The sequence below is a fragment of the Choloepus didactylus genome, chromosome 2, assembly GCF_015220235.1.
Source record: "Choloepus didactylus isolate mChoDid1 chromosome 2, mChoDid1.pri, whole genome shotgun sequence".
Lineage (NCBI taxonomy): Eukaryota > Metazoa > Chordata > Mammalia > Pilosa > Megalonychidae > Choloepus > Choloepus didactylus.
In genome coordinates this window covers 99441631-99461671 of record NC_051308.1, presented here as the reverse complement: position 1 = coordinate 99461671, position 20041 = coordinate 99441631, and the positions used below count along the sequence as shown (strand labels likewise).

At 45.0% G+C, this 20041-nt stretch overlaps 1 protein-coding gene across 1 annotated transcript in view; it reads right to left on the bottom strand.

Annotated features, from left to right (window-relative positions):
- The window catches only part of LMX1A (LIM homeobox transcription factor 1 alpha), a 171398-nt gene extending 151559 nt beyond the window's left edge, over positions 1-19839 (bottom strand). Inside the window, exons 1-3 of the mRNA XM_037813190.1 lie at positions 19765-19839; positions 18901-18998; positions 16570-16756 (exon numbers count right to left, since the gene is read on the bottom strand). Coding sequence (XP_037669118.1) covers positions 16570-16756; positions 18901-18976 — 263 coding nt within the window. The 5' untranslated portion in view covers positions 18977-18998; positions 19765-19839. The remainder of the gene's footprint in view (positions 1-16569; positions 16757-18900; positions 18999-19764) is intronic.
- Between the last annotated feature and the right edge of the window lie 202 nt (positions 19840-20041).

Here is a 20041-nt window from a genome sequence, read left to right as displayed (position 1 = left end):
TACAGTTACATAATTTAAATTACATATTTTTAATAATTTATATTGTTTATTTAAAATATGACCTTTCTCTCTTTTAGGCTCTCAATACCCACTGTCAATAGTTTTACATGGAAGCTTCTAAGTAAATATTAGAAGGGTTGAGAGAAACTGTACAAGATTTTCAAAAGAAAATACAGAGTCAAAGGTTTTGAACTCTCTCACAAAAGTTAAAATACTCACATAATATATGCATAAATATGTGCCGTAAATACATTTGAAAATTGAAGTGTGCATCCACTAACTAAATTCTATTAGCAATTTGATTAGAGTTCATTCTGTGGTCTTCTTTATGAAGGATAATCAATGACTTAGTAAGTCTTGTCAAATATGTACCTTCTGAGAAAGACTGGACCTCTGCTAAATATAACACCTGGAAAATTCATTCACATTTGTGAAATTCAAGTGCATTATTTCTTCCTGACAGCTATAATCAAGCAGTAGAACTCAGTTTAATCTTCACTTGCCAACAAATGATCATAACTGGCAAGGAGGGTAAACATAAGCCAACTTAACAAATCTGCTAATTACCTTTCAGTGTAGGATTAATGTAACAAATAAATACCAAATGAATGCAGCTTAAATTTATTAGTCAGTTAACATAAACCAACAATGGCAAGTAGATTTTATCTGTTTTAAAGCTCCTGTTCTCAAACCAAGTATTTTCTTACTCTTGATTTTTCTTTTTTGAATCTTATGTGTGTTTTTACTTTACAAGGCAATCTGCCTGCTTTTATATCATTTTAAATGTTGGCCTATCCACTGAGAATTCTTAGGAAAGTAATGCCGAGATTTAAACTTAGCAAAAGAATCAGACCACTAGTATGAAGACTAAATTGTTCATATGGGCATAATCTACAATCAGCTGACACTGCTAAACATTGGTGAGTAATTTACTAGTACAATTAGCTATCATTTATTGAGGATCTTTACTACACTTTGTAAACATACATTATCTTTAATCCCTATGACATATGTAAAGAGATAGTTCCTGCTTTTAGGAATAAACAGATTCCTCAGAGATTAAATAATTTGCCAAGTACCAGAGCCGGGACTTGAACCCACATCCATTGGGGAATGGGGCTGAGGGGTGCCTATGTGTCTTCCTGCCCACCATTCTTACAATGTTATTATCTCCATGTGAGAATGTGCCCCCTAATGCCTTCCTTTTCTTCCATGTCAATAATTCTTAGCCATTTTGAAGCCACAGGCAAATTATAGGATCTGATAAAATCTATGAGAAACACACACACACAGATTTGGGGGAAAATTCAAGGGATTCATGGATATCCTAATACAAAACCCAAGTTAAAAACTTCTATTCCAAATAGAGTCCCCAAACATCAACACTGCTGGACTCACACTTGCTGGCATCCTTGATACTCCCTCCGCCCCTTTGGCTTCTGGGGATGTTTTTGGGGAATAAAATAATGGAGCTAAGGCTCAGAATATTATCTTCCTTGGCAAAGGTCAGACCTCTGACCTTGCCCAGAGATCCCACATATGCACAGCCTCAGTTACAAAGAGGGAAAGAGTATGTCCCTGTGTGTGTGTAAAAGTTACAACCCAAAATAAATAAGTAAATAAAAGGGGGGATGGGAAGCAAAGCATGTTGCACATTCAGGAAGGCTGCAAGTGACCTCTGAGGACGAAGTGACACCTCCCCCCGCCCAGGCACAATTACAAGGCTCTGGACAGATTTCTCAGTTAGCTTCTCCTAAAAAACACTATTCAATTCAAAGAAAGAATAAGTACCATCTGGACAGGTGTGACAATCAATTGGAGGACCACAAATAGGATATATTCTCTGTCCATCTTCTCCCCAGAAATTCGCTCAAATCCGGCAAAAGTCAGGAACATGAGCTCTCTTTTTTCAATGGCATGTGACTCTATTGATGGCAAGTAATGTGAGTTTCAGAACCTTCTTCCCTCTCTGATTAACCAGCAACGTCAGGGCAAAGCTGAAATCACTTCATCGTAACAGTTCAGCCTCTGCAATGCTGTACATCATTAAATTTTTAAGGGAGTCCATTGGGGAAGTCCTTTAATCCTTTAATAATTGAGTTTGGGGGAAGGGGCCAATGATGGGGAGCATTTACCTGAGCTTCTATTAACTAGGTCTGGCTACTAATGGCTTTCCAACAATCCCACTGTGTCCATGTTGCCATTTAAAAGAGCACATTCCATTTGGCCCTTGCTCTTTAACTGTCAACAGGGAAACTGAAGAAAATACATCAAGTATTGCAATTTGTACTGTAGTTCTCCACCCAACGCTCCCTTCTAGCACTATTGAGCTCAGTCTAAACTAAGCTCTAGCAACCAGAAAAATTCATTCCATGAGTCAGTTGGGTCTCTAGGATATCGAATAACCCATCACTGATGTATTTCCCACTGAATTTACGGGCCACAGAGACAGAGCCACTGGAAAATACTCAGCTTCCTTGGCAGCACCAATTTCAGTTTAATTCCTTCTAAGTTAAGAGCTCCGGCCCCTTATGACCTTGCTACTTTTTCTTTCCTACGCTCGTTTAGATATGACAGCCCTACACCTAAGGAAGGATTCCTTACCCATCCACTCACTGCTCTTCTACCGCCTGTCAAAAACCACTTCACACAACTCCACACAACAGGCAGTTTATGATCATGCACCACCCCTTAGGTAAAGACACTGCAATAAATGCAATAATTGCAAAGAGTTTAAATGACTTGCCCGGGCAACCCAGCCAAGGCAGAGACAAAGGCAGGATTAAAACTCAAGGATTCTATATCCTTGAGATAACCCACTTTTATCTACTAGGTGCCTCCAAGTAAGTAAACATATCAACTGACCATGTGGATAAGACTATAAAATGGAATGACAGCTGGGTAAAGTGACTGGGCCACCAGAGTCTGGTCAATAAGGAAGACGATGCCCACATCCTGGACTCCCTTCCCTTGAGCATTCTCCTGAGTAACACCAGAAGCAAATGACCTCCACGTACAACTGTCTCCTGGCCCGGGAAGGCTTGTAGAACTGTCCTGTGGAGGAGGACACTGTGAACCACACTTTGTAACCAAACAGAGCTCTGCTTGGAACAGTAGCATAAAAAGGAAGAAGATGGACAAGAGAGGTTTACACTAAGACAACTGATATCTGAAGAAGAAGGAATTAGCTGGAAGCCTCACTCTGCTGCCATCCTCAGACCTGTGAACTACGCTGACATGGGGAAAGAAGCTGTGTGAGAAGCCACAGGGGCCACCTCAGGAGAGGCCCTGAAGAGTGATGGAAAACAGACCCACCTTCTGCTGGCCTCTGTCCTGTGGTGTTACAGGGAAGTTCCTGCTAATCCACAGAGAAATGCACAAAAGAGTAAAAGGAATGCTTGCAACAAGGCAAAACAGGGGCAGAACCTGTCCCTAGATGTGTTCCTGACTCTTCCCGAAGCTTCTCCTCCATCCAACAGATGCTCCTCTCTCTTGGACCAACCTCCTCCCTTTCCTGGCTAAATTCACCTTAGCCAGCAAAAAGGCTCAAGTTCATCCCATCCTAACATACCTTCCCTTCATTCTACCTCCAAGTGCTACCTTTTTTCCTTCCCATATTTCTTTCACTATCCATCTTCTCAAAAGAGTTGGCCACATCATTCTCTCCATTCCTCCAACTTCTTTTTACTGCTTAACCCATTAAAATGATGGCCTGTCTCCTTCATCCCTCCAGTGAAACTACTGGTGATAAGGTTATCAATGACTTTACTGCCATCTCCAAGGGCAAATAAGTGGTTCCCACACTGCCCTGTCTCCCAGAATCCCTCTCACCCTGGGGCCATCTCCTGCTTCCCTGTCATTCCATTCCCGACCCTGCCAGGGCTCCTCAATTGCTGGCACTCCCCAAGGCTCCATCCTTGGCCCTCTTCTCACTCTGTGTCCTTGGTTATTCTTCCCACATTCATATGCTACTGAATCCTAAAACTCTGCCTCCCTCTTTAGTTTCCAGATCTTCTTTTGCAGCTTCCTGGACATCTCCACCTGAGACTCACTTCTAACTTAGTCTACAATTATTCTCATTTCCCACCCCTGCCTGGCCCAAACCTGCTTCACTTCTTACATTCTCTATATAAGTTACTGACATGACTGTCTACTTGGTCTCTTCTGGATCATCCTCAACCTTTCCTTCTCTGTTTTAAAGGTCATTAAGCCCCACCCACACTAATTTAAAGGTATTTAAATTCTACCCATCCTATGTCAGAAATATGTTCTAGATTATGTTTGTCCTTTCCATTCCCACTGTCTCCTCCTTAATTCATACCTTTATTATCTCTCATCTAGATTACAGCAACAATTGTCTAACTAGTCTCTCTGCCATCAGTCTCTACCCAGGTTCCTATTCATGCCCCAGTTTGCCACCAGAATTACCTTTCTAAACATCAAACATGTCCACATCATTCCATTACTTAGAAACCCCTGCTGGCTGCCTGCTAACCATACAATGAGGTCAAAAGTCCTTCACAAGTTACAGAAAATTCCTCACTGCTTGGCGCTATTTTGCAGTCCACAACCAGCCCTACCACTCATGCACTTGACACTGGCCACCACCATTTCCCTGACTGGTGACTGCAGAGACAAACATACTTCCTTTTCAAGAACCCAGCCCTTTGCACATGCTGCTCCCCCTATTTGGAATTCTCCAAGTCTCCTATGCATCCACTCTTCTTCACATTCCCATTCATTCTCCAAGAGCAGTTAGCATGTCACCTCTTCCATGAAGCGCTCTTAAAAACTCAAGAGTCACTCATTGATTAATTTATCCATTAACCTGACATGTACCATGCCCACTGTGTGTCTAGCACCATGCGAGATGCTGGAGATAGAAGGATCAAAACAAAACAAAATAAAATGAAACAAAAACAGGAAGATCCCTCCCTCATAGAATGTATGCTCTAATGATAGAGATAGACAACAAATCTGTAAATAAATCTATATTTCAAATTGTGATAAGTGCTATGGAGATCATGAATAGCATGTTTTAATATAGAATTAAGGGAAAACCCACTTAAATAAGTGATTCTCTGTCCCTCTGGTCTTGCCTCTCTTAAAACAATTTCACTGTTTTTAAAGTATCTGTTTAATGTATGTCTCTAAACAGTCTCTGCTGGACTATTCAGCAGTACATCAACTTTGTTTTTATATATGACAAAACAGGAATTTAATGTCTTTTTGATGATTAAATGAATGAATGATTTAACTAGTGAACCAACTGGTTTATCAGATTTCATTTATTTCTTATTTTGAGAAATCCACATACAAGTAAATAAAAAAATGTGTTCTAGTTCCTCATGTATTACCTGAAATCTCTAGTTTCATTAAACACCAGTTTACAATAATTAAATTTGGGACATACATTTCATCTCTCTGCAACTAACTGGAATTAGTTTTAGGAGAACAAAGCACCAGCAGTGGTGGGAGAAGCAATACGATTCAGAAAGACTTAATTTCCTTAGAACCAAGGTTCCACTGTCCCTCTTTGGAACTAGTCAGGCCAAGTAATAAACAAGAAGGATGCCAACAGTTCTGGAAATCAGCCTCACATCAGGGCACAGAGGGATCTTTTCCAGCTGAGGCTGGGCTTGTTTGAAAATATAGCACAGCTCAGAAGAAAACTTGGAAAGGGGTTATCTGAGGAATGGATGGACAGCTGTTGGTTCGTCCCAATGGAGGTTATGTCTGGAAGACTCTGGATCTGTTCTGCTGCCAAATGCGCAGACAAGCTCCCAGAACAAAAGTCACCAATGCAAAACCTGGAGGCTGGAGAGAAGGAAAATGGATGCTCTCTGACTTTTTGTCTTTCTTCTCATGGGAAGAGCAGCTATGCCAGAGGATGGGATGGGACCAAATGGGCTAGGATAGAGCAGGATTGGATGGCTTTGCACTTGTGGAGGAGTCTGATAAACAGGGGTGATAAGTGCACATGAGTGGCTTTCACACACACATAAACACTCAGGCAATCCCAAATCCCAAAGACTTCCTTTAAATCCACAGAATACTATAAACAGCTGACCATCAGAAGGCTGCCTGGAAGCTCAAGTATCTAACAGGTGGGGACTTGTTTTCCAAGAGCTGGTTCAACAGGACAAACTGAGAATTGTGATCTCACTGGGGTGTGAACACCAAACCTCAAGCAGCAGATGGAGAGCTTTAGCGGAAAGGCCACTGGACCCGGAGGCAGCAGCCAAGGATAGCATCCCAGCTTCTCTCTTTATAAGCAGCATGACCTTGGAGAAGTTCTTAACCTCTCAGAGCCTCAGTTTCCTCAGCCATAAAATGCAGGGGAAAATATTCTCCTTGCCTAACATCTCAAATGGTTGCTTGGGCCATGGAGATAATACATGTGAAAGCTCTTTGAAGACTGAAAAGGGTACATTTTCAACAAATCCATTTATGGCATCTTCTATGAACCAATCATTGATCTGCATGCTTTACAAATGTTAATCCAAAGCAACTGTAAGACGATACTATTATTATCCCCATCTTAGAGAAAAAGACACAGGCACAGAGGCCTTACCCCAAAGTTACACAGCCAGTGAGCTGCAGAGCTAGGGTCTGAATCCCAACACTCCGGTTCCTAAGCGTGTGTCTTTAACCACCACAACATGTTGGGTCATCATATACATTTCCTAAGAATATGTATAAGCTTTTTCTGATATTTTAAAAACCTGACAATAATAATACTCAATCCTTTATAGTATTCCATATTTTAGCAAAAGGCTTCTTATGTTCATCATCTTATTTAATTCTCACAACAACCCTCTGAGGTCACTATAATTATATTCGTTTGTATAGTTGAAGAAATTGTGGCTTCAGCCTCTCTTGACAGTAGGACATGTGTTTCAAATTACTTTCTAGCAATAGAGAGAAATGTACAGTATCCGAACCACTCATACCCACCTGTCTAACCCCTTCCATCTATGGAAATGGACTTTTGACATGGATGATCCCAACCAATAACAAAGCACAAAGAAAGTAAAACCCAGAAGAAAAGGAATGGGTGTGTAATCAGGGTCAGGGGTATGTATGGATAAACTCGGAAACCCCTATAAAGAGTTATCTGCATTCTGCCCAAAGTTATCTCCTCAAGTGGTCCGATTCTAGGGCCTAAAATTTTACCATAATATTGTCAATTATTTGACAGGACACCCTTCCAGTTAAAAAGTATCTTCAAAGGAACAGCACATTATCATATACATCCAAATGCGAATTCTTTCATAACATCCTCTCCAATTTGACAGCTAGCTAAGAGGAGGGCCTCGCCTGCACCCAGGGTTATTAGACATTTAAAAGGTAACAGGATGGGTACGTAGGGTAAGATAAGCAAGAAGGTGATGCTGAGCTGAGTGCCTGGGAGCAGAACTAGAAAATCAGTGGTGCTGCTGAAACCAGGGATTCAAGGTGTAGAGAGCCCCAGGGGAAAAGGAAGGTGCAGGAGAAACTCTAGCCAAAGAGATGCAGGGAAGGGTCTCCTGGGATGTTCTCCCCCTCTGGATTTCCAAAGTCTACCTCCTGGCACTGTCAGCTGGAGTTTTGTCTCTGAAGCACTGCACCCGCGCATCCCTGGGCCTGGGAAGATGGTGTCCGTCACTACCAGGGTACACAGGCATAATGGGAATCCCCACCGCAATGTGAGGAGGGGCAGGAGGAGAAGGGGTGAGGGGGGAGCCAGCAGCAGGGGAGGAAACTCTGGATGGTTATGTTAAAAAGGATTTGTTCCACTGTTAAAACCAGAACACTCTCCCCAAGAGCCCGCTTTGGAGAAGGGAGCCTGCAGTGACAGGGAGGGGGTGGGATGCTATTAAGGAGGTGCTTTGGAAAAGAGGAAAGGAGGCTGAAATAAAAGAGGGACTATCTGGCAAATGGCAGGTGTGGCCGTAAAAAATCCACCTCTAAACCGTGATGGGCCAGGAATGCCTGGGAATGCACAGGAACCAGGCTCTAGTGTTTGTGATGGGTCCCAGACAAAAGGGCTCCCAAAGCCACCCTGATACCCCAGGGTGGGAGCAGTTCTTTAAATCCAGGCCATCAGAGCACGCGCCCATTCCCTGTTCTCTCCAGTGACTGAGAGAGGGCACAGTGATTGCAAAAGCCACACTTTCTCCACTCCACTGCCCATGCCCTTTTCCTGGCCCCATCTTGGAGAGAGACATCAACCACCTTCCACCCTGGAGATGGAGGCCCCAGGCCAAACTAGCGTGAGCTCCCACTCAGGCTCAGGCTGTCTGGGTGCTCAAACAAAGATGTATTCAGACCCTCCTGCAGAGATGGAGGGGACCGTTTCTGGGCCCAGAGCGAGCTGGCCTTAAGCTGCCGTGCAGCGAATGACAACAATGCTAAGAATGAAAATATGGTTTGGGGGGATAGTCCCCAGGAGCCCAACATTTTGGTATTTAAGAGAACTTTAATGAGCTTAAGAGGCTAATCTGGAGTTCAGGAGGGGGTGTTTTGTTTTGTTTTGTTTTGAAAAATCCTTTTAAAGGCTCATGAGGCTATGATGGGGAGGAATCAGGAGAGGCTGTGGGGTAACTGAAGGGGTCGATGGAATTAGGAGAGGAGGGTGCTCCAGAGACCTCTTTTCATTGCAGGAGCAGGATCTGTATTCCAAGAGACAAAAGGGCAATTCTTACCGGGTTGGAGAAGTGGGGCATGTTCAGAGAAGCAGCAAAAAGTTGAGAGCACTTGCTAGAACATGGATGAACCTTGAAAACATTATGCTAAGTGAAATAAGCCAGACACAAAAGGACAAATACTGTGTACTTCCATGTATCTGCAACATCTAGAAGAAGCAAATTCGTAGATGCAGAAAGCAGATTACAGGTTACCAGGAGTGGTGGGAGGGGGAATGGGGAATTGCTGCTTAATGGCTTCAGAGTTTCTCTTTGGGGTGATGGAAATGTTTCGATAATTTGTGATGATAATGGTAGCACAACATCGTGAATATAATTAATGCCATTGAACTGTACACTTTAAAATCATTAAAATGGCAAAATTTATGTTATAGTATGTTAGCACAATAAAAATATTTTTAAAAGGTTGAGAGATATGTTTCTACATCCTATCAGAAAGCTAACCAGGCTTCTCACCAAATGAGTGCTTCTCCCATTTTACTGGTGATAGCATCAGACTTGGGCACTTCTCCAGCCCATCAAAAAGTACCCATCTCTAGAGACAGAACATAGCCCAGCATCCACTAAGGTGCCAGGCACACTGTGACAGGTGTTCAGGAGGCCCTAAGTGGTTGTCCGTAAGAATAACGATCACGGGACCACGCAAACCAGAGAATAGCACCCCTCGTCAGTTACTGAGCAGAGCTCTCCTCCATCAGTACCTGGGTAGCCACATGGAAAGGCCATTATTTTGTGCTTCTAAAAAGCTAATTATGCCCCTGCAAGTGGGAGGATCAAAAGAGAACTAACAGTCCACAAGAACAGACTGGGGAAAAAAATAACGTAGTTATTGAGCTGGAGTTTGCGTAATATCCAATTTTCACAAGAATCAAGTTAATAGAATTCCACAGGGCATGGGGGGTGGGGGGCAGAATGGACAGGACCAGATGTGAAGTGTGGACTCTTGTGTACAGTCCATTCCCAGCAAGACTGGATGAGGAAGATGTTTTTTATTTGAGCAAGGTTTATTTGGGCCTGTCAGACAAGGCAGTCCAATCCATAGTGGCCAGATATTCATCAGAGCTTATTCATTGTATGGTAATAATAAGAAAACACAAGCTAATGATGTGGAGAGACTCTGGAAGCCTGGAGAGTTGGAAAAAGCCAGACATATTTGCTGTTATCCAAAAATAGGATCCCCAAACTGGAATCTTGAAAGGCTGGAAGAGACCAAAATGTTTCATGTGACTTCAGTTCAAGGGCTAGGAAAAGCTGCAGCCCATTTTGTATTTTTAGTTGTTACGACATTCTAGTGCAATAATGGGGAATCTGGCAATGGTTTCATTAAATTCTAGCTAATCCCATGCATGGCGGCCAGGTGATGAGCTCCAAGGATTATTTGGTTGCCTTGGTTCACCACTGGAAAGCAGAGCACAGAGGTAGGTTTTCAAAATCCTTTTTAAACTACCCAGATGGGGCTATTTGTGATGGGACCAAGCCTGCCACCAGAGGAAGGAACTGAGATAGGGCCCCAGTCTTATTCCTTAGATAATATTCACTGATACTTCAGTGTTTCTGCTGCATTCCAATTGCATCTGCTGTGTAATGCCAAAAGAAACTTAATCCCTATCCTAAATCTCATTTTATTTATTTTCAGTAGTGTGAAAGCAAACATGTAGCAAGATTACAGTGTTTACACCTCCTTTTTCGGTACTATAGCTCTAATCCTCCTGGTAATTAATGCCAGGGCCATAGCAATTTTATTAATTTCACCTTGGCTAAAATTAGAGAGAGACAATTGTGTTTTACTGAAATAACAATTTGACATTTGCATGGTGTTCGCTTCATTTTAGCAAAATGGTCCAGCAGATTTCATTTACTATATGACAGAGACAAAAAGCTGCAGTCGACATTGGTCAAGGAAAACAAGACTTATTCTAATTGCGATGAATTGAATAAAACATACCACATTGTGCTTGTCAAAGAAACTAAGGGGAAAAATGCAATTCCTAAGAAGGTCCAAGCCAGATTCTTTCTAGGCACCAGAAAACAAGCTGTTCTACGGCCCCCGGGGGAAGAAAATGCCTCTTTTCAACGTCCCCTCTGATATTTTCTCCCAAAATCTTTTCTACACTTTTTTCCTAAAAATTACCAGCCTCCCCAAGCCAAGTATGAAAGGGCTGCTGGCAACACCACCATTCTACATGTTGCTATGAGACTTTCAGGAAAAAAATATAGAGAGGTATTGAGTATTCCTAGGGGGCTATCTCAAACCCCTTGGAAATAAGACCAGGTCCTCTGACATCCTTTCTGCTTCTGTGCAGAGGGAAGGGCACACCCCACCCCCACCCCCATCCAGTCACCGCCCCCAACCCTCCTTACCTCATCCTGAAATCAGCTCAATGAAGAATTTCCTTCTGAAGATGTAAAGGGGCATTTAAAAATTCACGCCAAAAGGACGTCAAGAAAGAAAAGTACTAAAGTAAAGGCTAGATTTCAAACAATAATTAGCATAGAAATTATTTTTAAATGCTTATATAGTGGATGTGATTGTGCTTTTTCCCCAGAATTCACTTCCCAATGTTGTACAACTGTACTTAATAATTATGTTAACAGGATTCGATATTGGTTAATTTGAACAGGATATAATTCAATAACATTTTGTACTATGTATTCACTCTAAGTTTTAATAAATTTCTGGTAATACAATGAGCATTTTAACACTTGTCTATTTTCTCACTTCTAAACACTTATGACTTAAATAATTTCTTTGACCATAAAAAATAATTACCTGATAATTAAAGAAATAGAATTGCTCTCAGTAGAGAAACAGGACCTGCTCATCATCTACAAAACAACTTCTCAGATTTAAAAAGCAACAATATAAGAGTCCTCTCTCAAAGTAGTAATAGATTTTGGTTAATACAAAAGTTATACAGAAGAAAAATGAAACTAAGAAGCGAGACAAACAATGAACTATCAGAGAAACTCTAGTCATTGAGCTCTGAACAGCTAAATCTACTTCCTAGCCAGGTTGATAATAAAAGTCCCAGGACTCTACAGTATGTGAAACTGGGTTGGATAAATAATTTTTTAATGTGCTCCATAACTGTAAGGATGGAAAGAATCCCACAAGCCTACTCTAAAAAGTAGTATTCATATCTAATTCCCAGAATACTATTAATATCTACTCCTGCTATCTAATTTTATTTCAAAATTTTAAGTCTTAGATTCCAAGAAAGCCCTACCCAGGGACCAATACATATAAAAAGAAAAACACCTTTGAGCAAGGAATGTTTCCAATCACCCTCTAAAATTCAAAAAAAAAAAAAAAAAAAGAGAGAGAGAGAGAGAAAAGTCTGCACACACAGAGCCACAGCCCATGGACTGTGATTATTCCAAGCTAAGCCCCTGCAATTTAATGCAGACATAAATTTATTACCTAGCTGTGTTTGATTTTTATATTCCTTAAATTTTATTGTGCCAGGAGCAGGGCCAACAAAAGATAAAGTAAAGCAAAATCTAACAATCGTCTCTGTAATTTCATCTGCGGGCTCCTTTCATGAGTAACTGCATGCCCAATTTTGATCTCCAAGTAATGTCACAGTAATAAAACTAAACTAAGTCTCCCCCTACACACACATCCTACACTACCTTGATAAAATGCAGAATTAGTTCATTACTGATCCTAATAGAGATCATTACCTCAGCCACTTCGCCGCGGGGCTGCCAATCAGTCGGTAGAAAGAAGACACAGAGAAAGCTTTATGTGTAATATCTCCTCTCCCCCATTTCAATTCCTTTCTTCAGAATAATTGATCTGGTCCAAAAGAAAGGGGAAAGGGGAGAAAACATCGCCAGCCCTCTGAGGAAAGGCTTCCCAAGGCCTGGGATTTGCTGACATGTGGGGAGTTATGATGCTGTGAGAACATTCCCGATGACAGAAACACTATCCCATACGGCTCCTAGGACGTCCAGAACAATCTAAGGGCTAATGATAAAATTCATATGTGAGGGGAGAGGGCCCCGCCTGACACACGAACCACCAGGCACATGAAAGAAACAATATAAACGTGATTTAAATGTGGGATCCCTTCCAGAAGGCTTAATTATCTATTGTATTACCACATTCCAGTTATTCAGCAGCCTCTTCTGTCTCAGACCTAAGTCCAACTACAGTATTCGTTTGGAACAAGTTCAGGAAAAACTCCATACTAACCAGATCACAGAGGACTCAGTTAAATAGGGAACAACAGTTATATAAATAGAGGTCCCATAGGCTGGAAAAATATTTTGGTTGTCTGCTAAATTTCAGGAGCCATGAAGACAGTAGATACCAGTTTTTAAACATTCAGACTTACAGCATCCTAACGCATTTTTTATGCCACAGTGCTGCTTCATCAATTTTGTAAATGTTGTCATCCCCTTTACTAGTTACTTTTTTTGGTGACATTTCATGAACAATAAAGGTCACCTACAGTCAATTTCTAGGTGTTCAGAAATCAGTTATCTATAACACAGCCTTAAAAGCTTATTTGTTTTGGGTGATCAGAAGATAAATTATTCCCAAATGTATGAGACAAACATTTAATAAAAGCATCCAGACGTCTTCAAATGAATGGCTGTGTGTCCATGATGCCACTCAATTCAGTTTTTTTTTTAATTACACAAACTTGGTGTTTGACATTGTGAAGGCGTAACAACAAGCTGAAGACTGAAATTTTCACTTTTTAACTGGCTGCCTGACACCACAGATATGTAGCTAATAATTCAAATGCAAAACTGCCCTACCACTAGAAATGCACATACAAATGGCTAAAATAAATATGACAATCCCTCTTTGTTAATGACCATCACTGATAACTGCACTTTAGATCCATATTCTTTCATTCACATGTGTAGAAACAGCGTTTGAACTTTGCAAATTTTGAAGACTAGGGAACCTCCTAAACATTAATTTTTTATTAATTGCTCTATAATTTAAATCATCATCATTGTCCTGCCACTTAACTTCAGTCTCGTTATCCTCTCCATTTGCCTTGTTTGAGGCTCAAATTTTAAAAAGATCCACCAAAAAGAACAAAACTATTTTTACAAACAAATTTCTTAAAGAGGGAAAGTATACTATAATATTACTTGTGCAAATCTTACACTCTGTAGTTGCTTCAGTATTATTGTCTAAAATCAAGCTGTATCCCTCTGGGCAATAAAGATTTGGTCATTCCAGATAGCTTCTGTTCATACCTTATCCTGCACTCTAAGTAGAGGCTTTTGACAATACTCCATATTTAGGGTAGCATGGATGGAAAAGGGCTATAAGCATCCTGAAGGCAGGCTCTGAGACATTTTCTCAATATCCTCTCATCAACTAGCCTAAAGTTCCGCATGTAGAAGCTCAATAAAAACTTGAATAAAAGAATTTGTCCCGACTCTAATTTAAAAAAAAAAAAAAAAACTCTTTTCTCTCCTACAGCCACTACAATACAGACTAACACCATGAAGCTATCCAAATATTCTAAAACCCTGTTTTGTTGGAAGAAGAATGGGATTGGGGTGGGGAATAGAAGAGAAAAAAAAATTAAATTAATGTAAAAACAACTGAGGGACCAGGCACAGACCAATGCTGATAGTGTGCCATGAGCTAAAGACTACGATCAAGTCAATTTTGAACATCCCTGTCTCCAGAAAAGTATTTTAAAATTAAAATTAAAAGCCCTCATTGTAACTTCAACACAGATGTGGCTCACACCGCTCTAAAAAATCTTAGTTCTGGCCAACAGCTGGCAAGTTGATCCCTGTAATTTTCCCTTTGCAGAAACAGCTTTGTGAGGGAAAAACTGACCATCCTGGACTAATAAGCCCAAACCACACCGAACCTGCAGGACTGAAATGGAAGGGACATTGTTGTGTTAAGTACTTTACAACAACTGTTTCTTCTCCTCTTGACACAGCCTGACTTCCTTAAAGAAGATTTGACTGGCCAGACAGCTGTGTTGACCCTTAAGCCTTCTTTGATTCGTGATTTTTTTTTTTAACAAACAGAATAGAAATTCACAACCCAAATCCTTTCCTAAGCTCCAATACTTTTGAATTTGCTGGTGTTCTGCCTGAAGGATGTGGACATTTCAGTCATCTATAAGCAAAAGATAAAGATTGGGTCCACACAATACCAGAACCTTTGGATGAAAAACAAGAGGGGGAAAAAGAGCGAGCAATCAACCAGAAGCTTTATCCAAGGGCGACACTTGAAGCTGTGCGGGCAAAATCTGGTTAATTACCTAAAAATTGCACTTTTCACTGGGACACTGCAGCAATAAACAGACAACCAAGAACAGAAACAGGCACGTCTTCCTCCAAAAATGTTAATAGTTATCACCTCAATGGGGTCATGGAGAGTTTTCACATTTTTATTTATTTCTGCATTGTCCAACTTAACCAAAATCAAGGATTTTTCTTTGTTAGTTCTGGAAAATGTGTTATCTTTTCAAAACAACAAAAACAATGCCCAGTACCCTTTCTACATGAAGAGAAAATTCAACTGTTCTATATAGGGCAAAGGAGCACAGAGTAACAGAGAATATTTTTCTTGGGGTCACTAAGTCAAATCCTTTTCTCCATTTTTAGTAAACCTCAGAGCTCAGGCAACATGGAATTGAAGATATATTTCTGTTCTCTCTCAATGTTTTTTAGTGTATTGAGCCTTCTCCCACACACCCCCTTGCATTCTAGCTTTTTAATAGCATGATAGGAGCCGCTTTTCACATACCCTAACTCTCCTTGGATTATCTTTAGATAGTGCTGTCCCTTCTATTCACCAGTAACAAATGCCGAATTCTGCGCATGCATGCCCGCACACACACACACGTACAGGTCCTAGTGTGCAAAAACAGAGGCCTTCACTTCAGCCACCTTCCCTTCTTCCAATACCCTGCACAGCCCTGCAAAGCCAATGTCTTTATTAATTAGCCATTTTCACAAGGAAAAGCAGTTCCCTCTTCTTACATCCATTAAGCTTTTGCGGGCCTGCCGGGCGAGAACCAGAAAATCCCTCTAACTCCCACTCCCCGACTTTGTCCAGGCTTGAGGAATTACAGAAATCTAGATTCTAAATAATCCACTCTCTTAAATGGCTGCCGTACCTGTCTCCCAATTCTTCTCAAAACATACCAGAACTTTCGGGTCCACACGAGGGGACTGAACCTGCTGCGTGGCGGAATTGCAAACCCAAACCCATACAGGAATTAGGGAGGAGGGCGCTTCAGATCAGGTCCCAACTTGTGGCCTAACAACCCTCGCGCTTGAGGGCTTTTAAGAAACCGGGAAGCGGGGATGCAGTCAGAGCGAGGCGAAACTGGATGTGCGCAGAGCTCCAAGGGGCAGCCGTGCCATTTCCCAGCCGAATCTTTCCCGCCCCCCAAACAACACTCCCGAACGGGAAACGCTCGCAGGTTCACCACCCGGAACACGCGTGCGAGAGCGCAAGGGAGTGGGTAGGGCGGGGTGCGAATCGGCGAGAAGACAGTCGCCGCTGGCAGCCCGCAGGCACCGCGGTGACCTGGGGGAAGCACGCTTGATGGAATTATGGACCCACCGAGGAGTGACCTCTGGGAAAGGCCGAGTCGGGGAAAGGGCCTGGGCGGGCTGAGAAACACTAGATGGGCAGACCATAAAGGGCTGCAAACGCGCGCGCTTCTACCGGGCTCGGGTCGCGGATGCGCGCACTCGCGCAGATTTCTGCTGTCTCCCGTGTGTACAGGAGGGATGAGTGAGCGGTCTGCGTCTCTGGGCGTGTTTGGTGTCTCCTGAGCCTTCCAGGAGCGGACAGGGTAAGGGGTGGGGGCAAAGTTCCCGGCGCAGGCTGAGGCTAGCGCGTGGTGCGCGCTTCGAGGGCGCGGCCACTTACTTCTCATAGTCATACTTGCAGTAGAGCTTCTTGTCCCGGTAGAAGCAGGTGGTCTCCAGGGGCTCTTTGCAGGAGGCGCACTGCACGCACTGCTCATGCCAGAAGCTGTCGTTGAGCCGCAGTAGAAACCTGTCCGAGATGACCCGCTGACAGCCCTCGCAGACAGACTTGGGGCTCACCGCTCTGCCTGCAGCCGCAACAGACGTTCGCGGGTGAGCCGCGTCGGCCCCACATCCCAGCCAAATCCCGCCCGGACCCCCTCCGGATCCCTCCACACCCACGGATCTCACCCTCCGCTCCGCGCTACCCACCCCAGGGAACCCCCTTAATTAACCACCCCGAGACTTGGAGAGCAGAGAGAGAGAGAGAGAGAGAAAGTGGCCTTCTAATAAAGGGGAACCATGTGAGAAAGGTTTAAATCATAGCGGGGCGGGGACGGGGGTGTCAATAAGTGGACTTTAATTACCAAACCTATCCAGATACGCGCTCAAACATGCGCGCGTCTTGTAAAATTAGGGTATTAATAAATTTGCGATCTCAGGTTTATCGAGTCGTAATTAGTCATTAAGTCACTCATTATTCTTATTCCCGTTCACTATTTTTAAAGCCGCGAGTGAGTGAAGATTTTGTTTGTACAACGCAATTTTTTTTTAGGGAAACGTTTAAAAAAATTCTTCATAAAAAGTCTCATGCATACGGAAGAATGGCAACACCGTCTCGCCAAAGGCAAACCCAGTGTTATCAAAACCAATGAACCGCCAAACTGCTACGTCTTGGCAAATTGCAGATGGGTTCTTCATAATCAAGAGGCATGAAAGAAAAACACAGGAGAAAGAAGCAGGGCACCGAGATGCCGCGAGGTGCTCCAGCTAGGATTTCCAGCGTCAGGCGTGTTCCGCAGCTGTGCGTGGGGACAGAACGGATCCCAAACGGACTCAACGTGGAGGGAGACTGTTCCTTCTACCCCTTGTACTTTTGTCTATTTTATTCCTTTGTTGGGGGGGGGCCGCTGGGCCGCCTCTATCAGCAGGCTCACAGCTATTTAAGAAAGGCGTTGTCCCCCGGTAACATTCTCGCGCGTGGTTTCTCAAGGGGCCCTGACCCCTCGCCGTTTCCCTGCTATCCTCTTCTCTTTCCCCCTCCCGGGACGGGCCACCGGATCTAAAGCGGAGCCGGTCTATTTGGGAAGCGGGCGGGTAAGGATAGGGAAAGCAGCGAGACAGTCCCCAATTTTAAAATTCTCTTTTCTTTCTGCTCCACCTCAGCGTTGGGAACAGGCGTGGGGCGGGTGCAAAGGGCGAGCCGCGACGCCGGCTGTGTACAGAAGTTCGCGCGCTCTCGGCGCCCAGGCATCAGCGCCCGCCTGGCCCCAGCGCCCTTCCAAAGATGGACAGAGTCGGGATGTTCCCGAAAGAGGGAGTGAAAGAGGAAAACGTATCACTCCTGACTTCGTTTCATCTGGGGTGGAAGGTGGGGAGAATTCGTCTCCAGATAGGGTTTCTCCAGCCGGACACGCAAGCTCTGCCTTCACCCCGCTCTTGCGGTTCCAAATGAGGGAAGGAGGCAAGAGGTTTAAATGCAAAACGAAAATCACTCCCTCTAAAGAAAAAATAAAAATAAAACACCCTCTCCCAGACTTACAAGCACTGAAGGGGAAAAAATAAAAAATGAATCCCTGCCCCAACTCTGGGAGACCCGCGTGTGGGCACTTGTACGGCGCTCGTGGCTCGCGGCTTCTCCGCGGTTGCTGAGCCAGCGGGGGTGGGGTGGGGGGCCGCTGGACCCGGGATCCAGCTCCAGTTAATTAAAGCCGAGGCGAGGGCCCCGCGGTGCGGGTTAATCCCGGCGCGGAGCTACCCACCGGCCCGGAAAAGCCCCTCGGCCATGCCCGAAACTGGGGTTGGAGCTGGAGTTGGTGGGAGCGAGAAGCCGCCTCGAACTTGAGTGCTCCCGGCCTTGAGACTCTGATGCCCGCCCCTGGGCCGCCGAGAAGCGGGCGGCATTTATGAGACGTCGATCAGCTCTATGATTAAAAATCCAGCCATAGGTATTTTTAATCACTTGCCACTCAGACGCCTGCGAAGAAGCTCGCCCGCCCCTGGCGGCTTTGGGGAATTCGGTGCCCGGAGCTTGAGGCCTGGGGCGGCTTGTTGGTTTAGGGTAGGAAAGCCAAGTCACAGGGACGGACGGACAGACAAGGAGTGGGGTCAACTGACTGCTTGAAGCGGGGCGCTAGCTTCCCCCCACCACCACCACCAACCCGTCCCAGCGAGTTGGAGTCCTGGGGCCTGGAAAGAGGCTGCGCGTGGGACTCGTGGCCTGAACGCTCACCTAGCAGCGAGGAGAAGGAAGCCGAGGTCTCGATGGCGCTTTGGAAGTTCTCCTCCATCTTCAGGCCGTCCAGCATGGTCGGGCCGGGCCGGGAGGACCTGCGGATTACAGAAAACGGTACAACTGGAGTCCGCTGGGACACAGCGCCCGCAGCGCCTCACTCCTGGGAAAGGAGGGAGGGAACGTCCAGAGCGACCGGTACGAGTCAGGAGAGTAAAGTCCAGCCAAGGGAAATGTGGAGTGGGGGGTGGGGGGAGACACGAGTCACAGAGTATTGCTCGGACTGATGTGATTTCACCCGAAGTCAACGCGTTATGTACTTAGGCCTCCGCCCTCCGACTGCGTTTCTCCTTCCCCAATCACCCCCCCTCCCGCCCCCAGCCCCCAGGTTTCCCATCCTGTGTCTCCGCCCCAACCTATACTAATGTGGGCCCTAGGGACATTTCTGAGGGAATCCAGCTACCAGGGTTTGAAATGGATAAAAAGAGTGGGTGCTTTCCCTCGCGAGGCCAAACCCAGACACGCGGGACGGAGCACTAGGTCTGCAGCCGGCGTCTCGGCCTGCCCGGTTGCCGCCTCACCTGCCCGCAGCCGGGAGGGGCAGGCTAAACGACCCGGAGAGCGTCCCGCCCGCTCCCGGATTCTGGGCGCGGATCTCTGTTTGGGGGCGCGCGGCGGCAGCGTGCCGGGCGCGCGGGGAGGTCCGCTCGCCGGTGGGCCGATGCCGGGAACGTCTGCAGGAGCAAATGAGTCGCCTCGAGGAGAAGCCGCGGCTGGCCCTGCTTACTTTTGGATGCATTTCAAATCAACTTTCAGAAACACGCCCGCTGAAGCCGGAACCTGGGAACGCGCAGCCTTCCTTACCTGATGCGCGAGCTCGTTCCCGCGGCAAGAACGGAATGAAGTTGCAGAGCCCCGCAGGAAGCTTCGGCCCGGAGAGGCGTGGGTCCCCGAGGTTGCAGCCGACACGGCTGCTCCCGATCTGGCGCGCACTGGAGGGAGCCGGAGCGAGCGCCGGCCCCTGGCTCAGCTCTTTGGCGCGCCCGGGCCGGGCCGGGACGTGGCCGCCAGCGGCCAGCCTTCTCGGGACGTCCCGCCCGTCCGCCTCACTCCTCAGGGGGAGGGGAGGGCCGCATGCCTC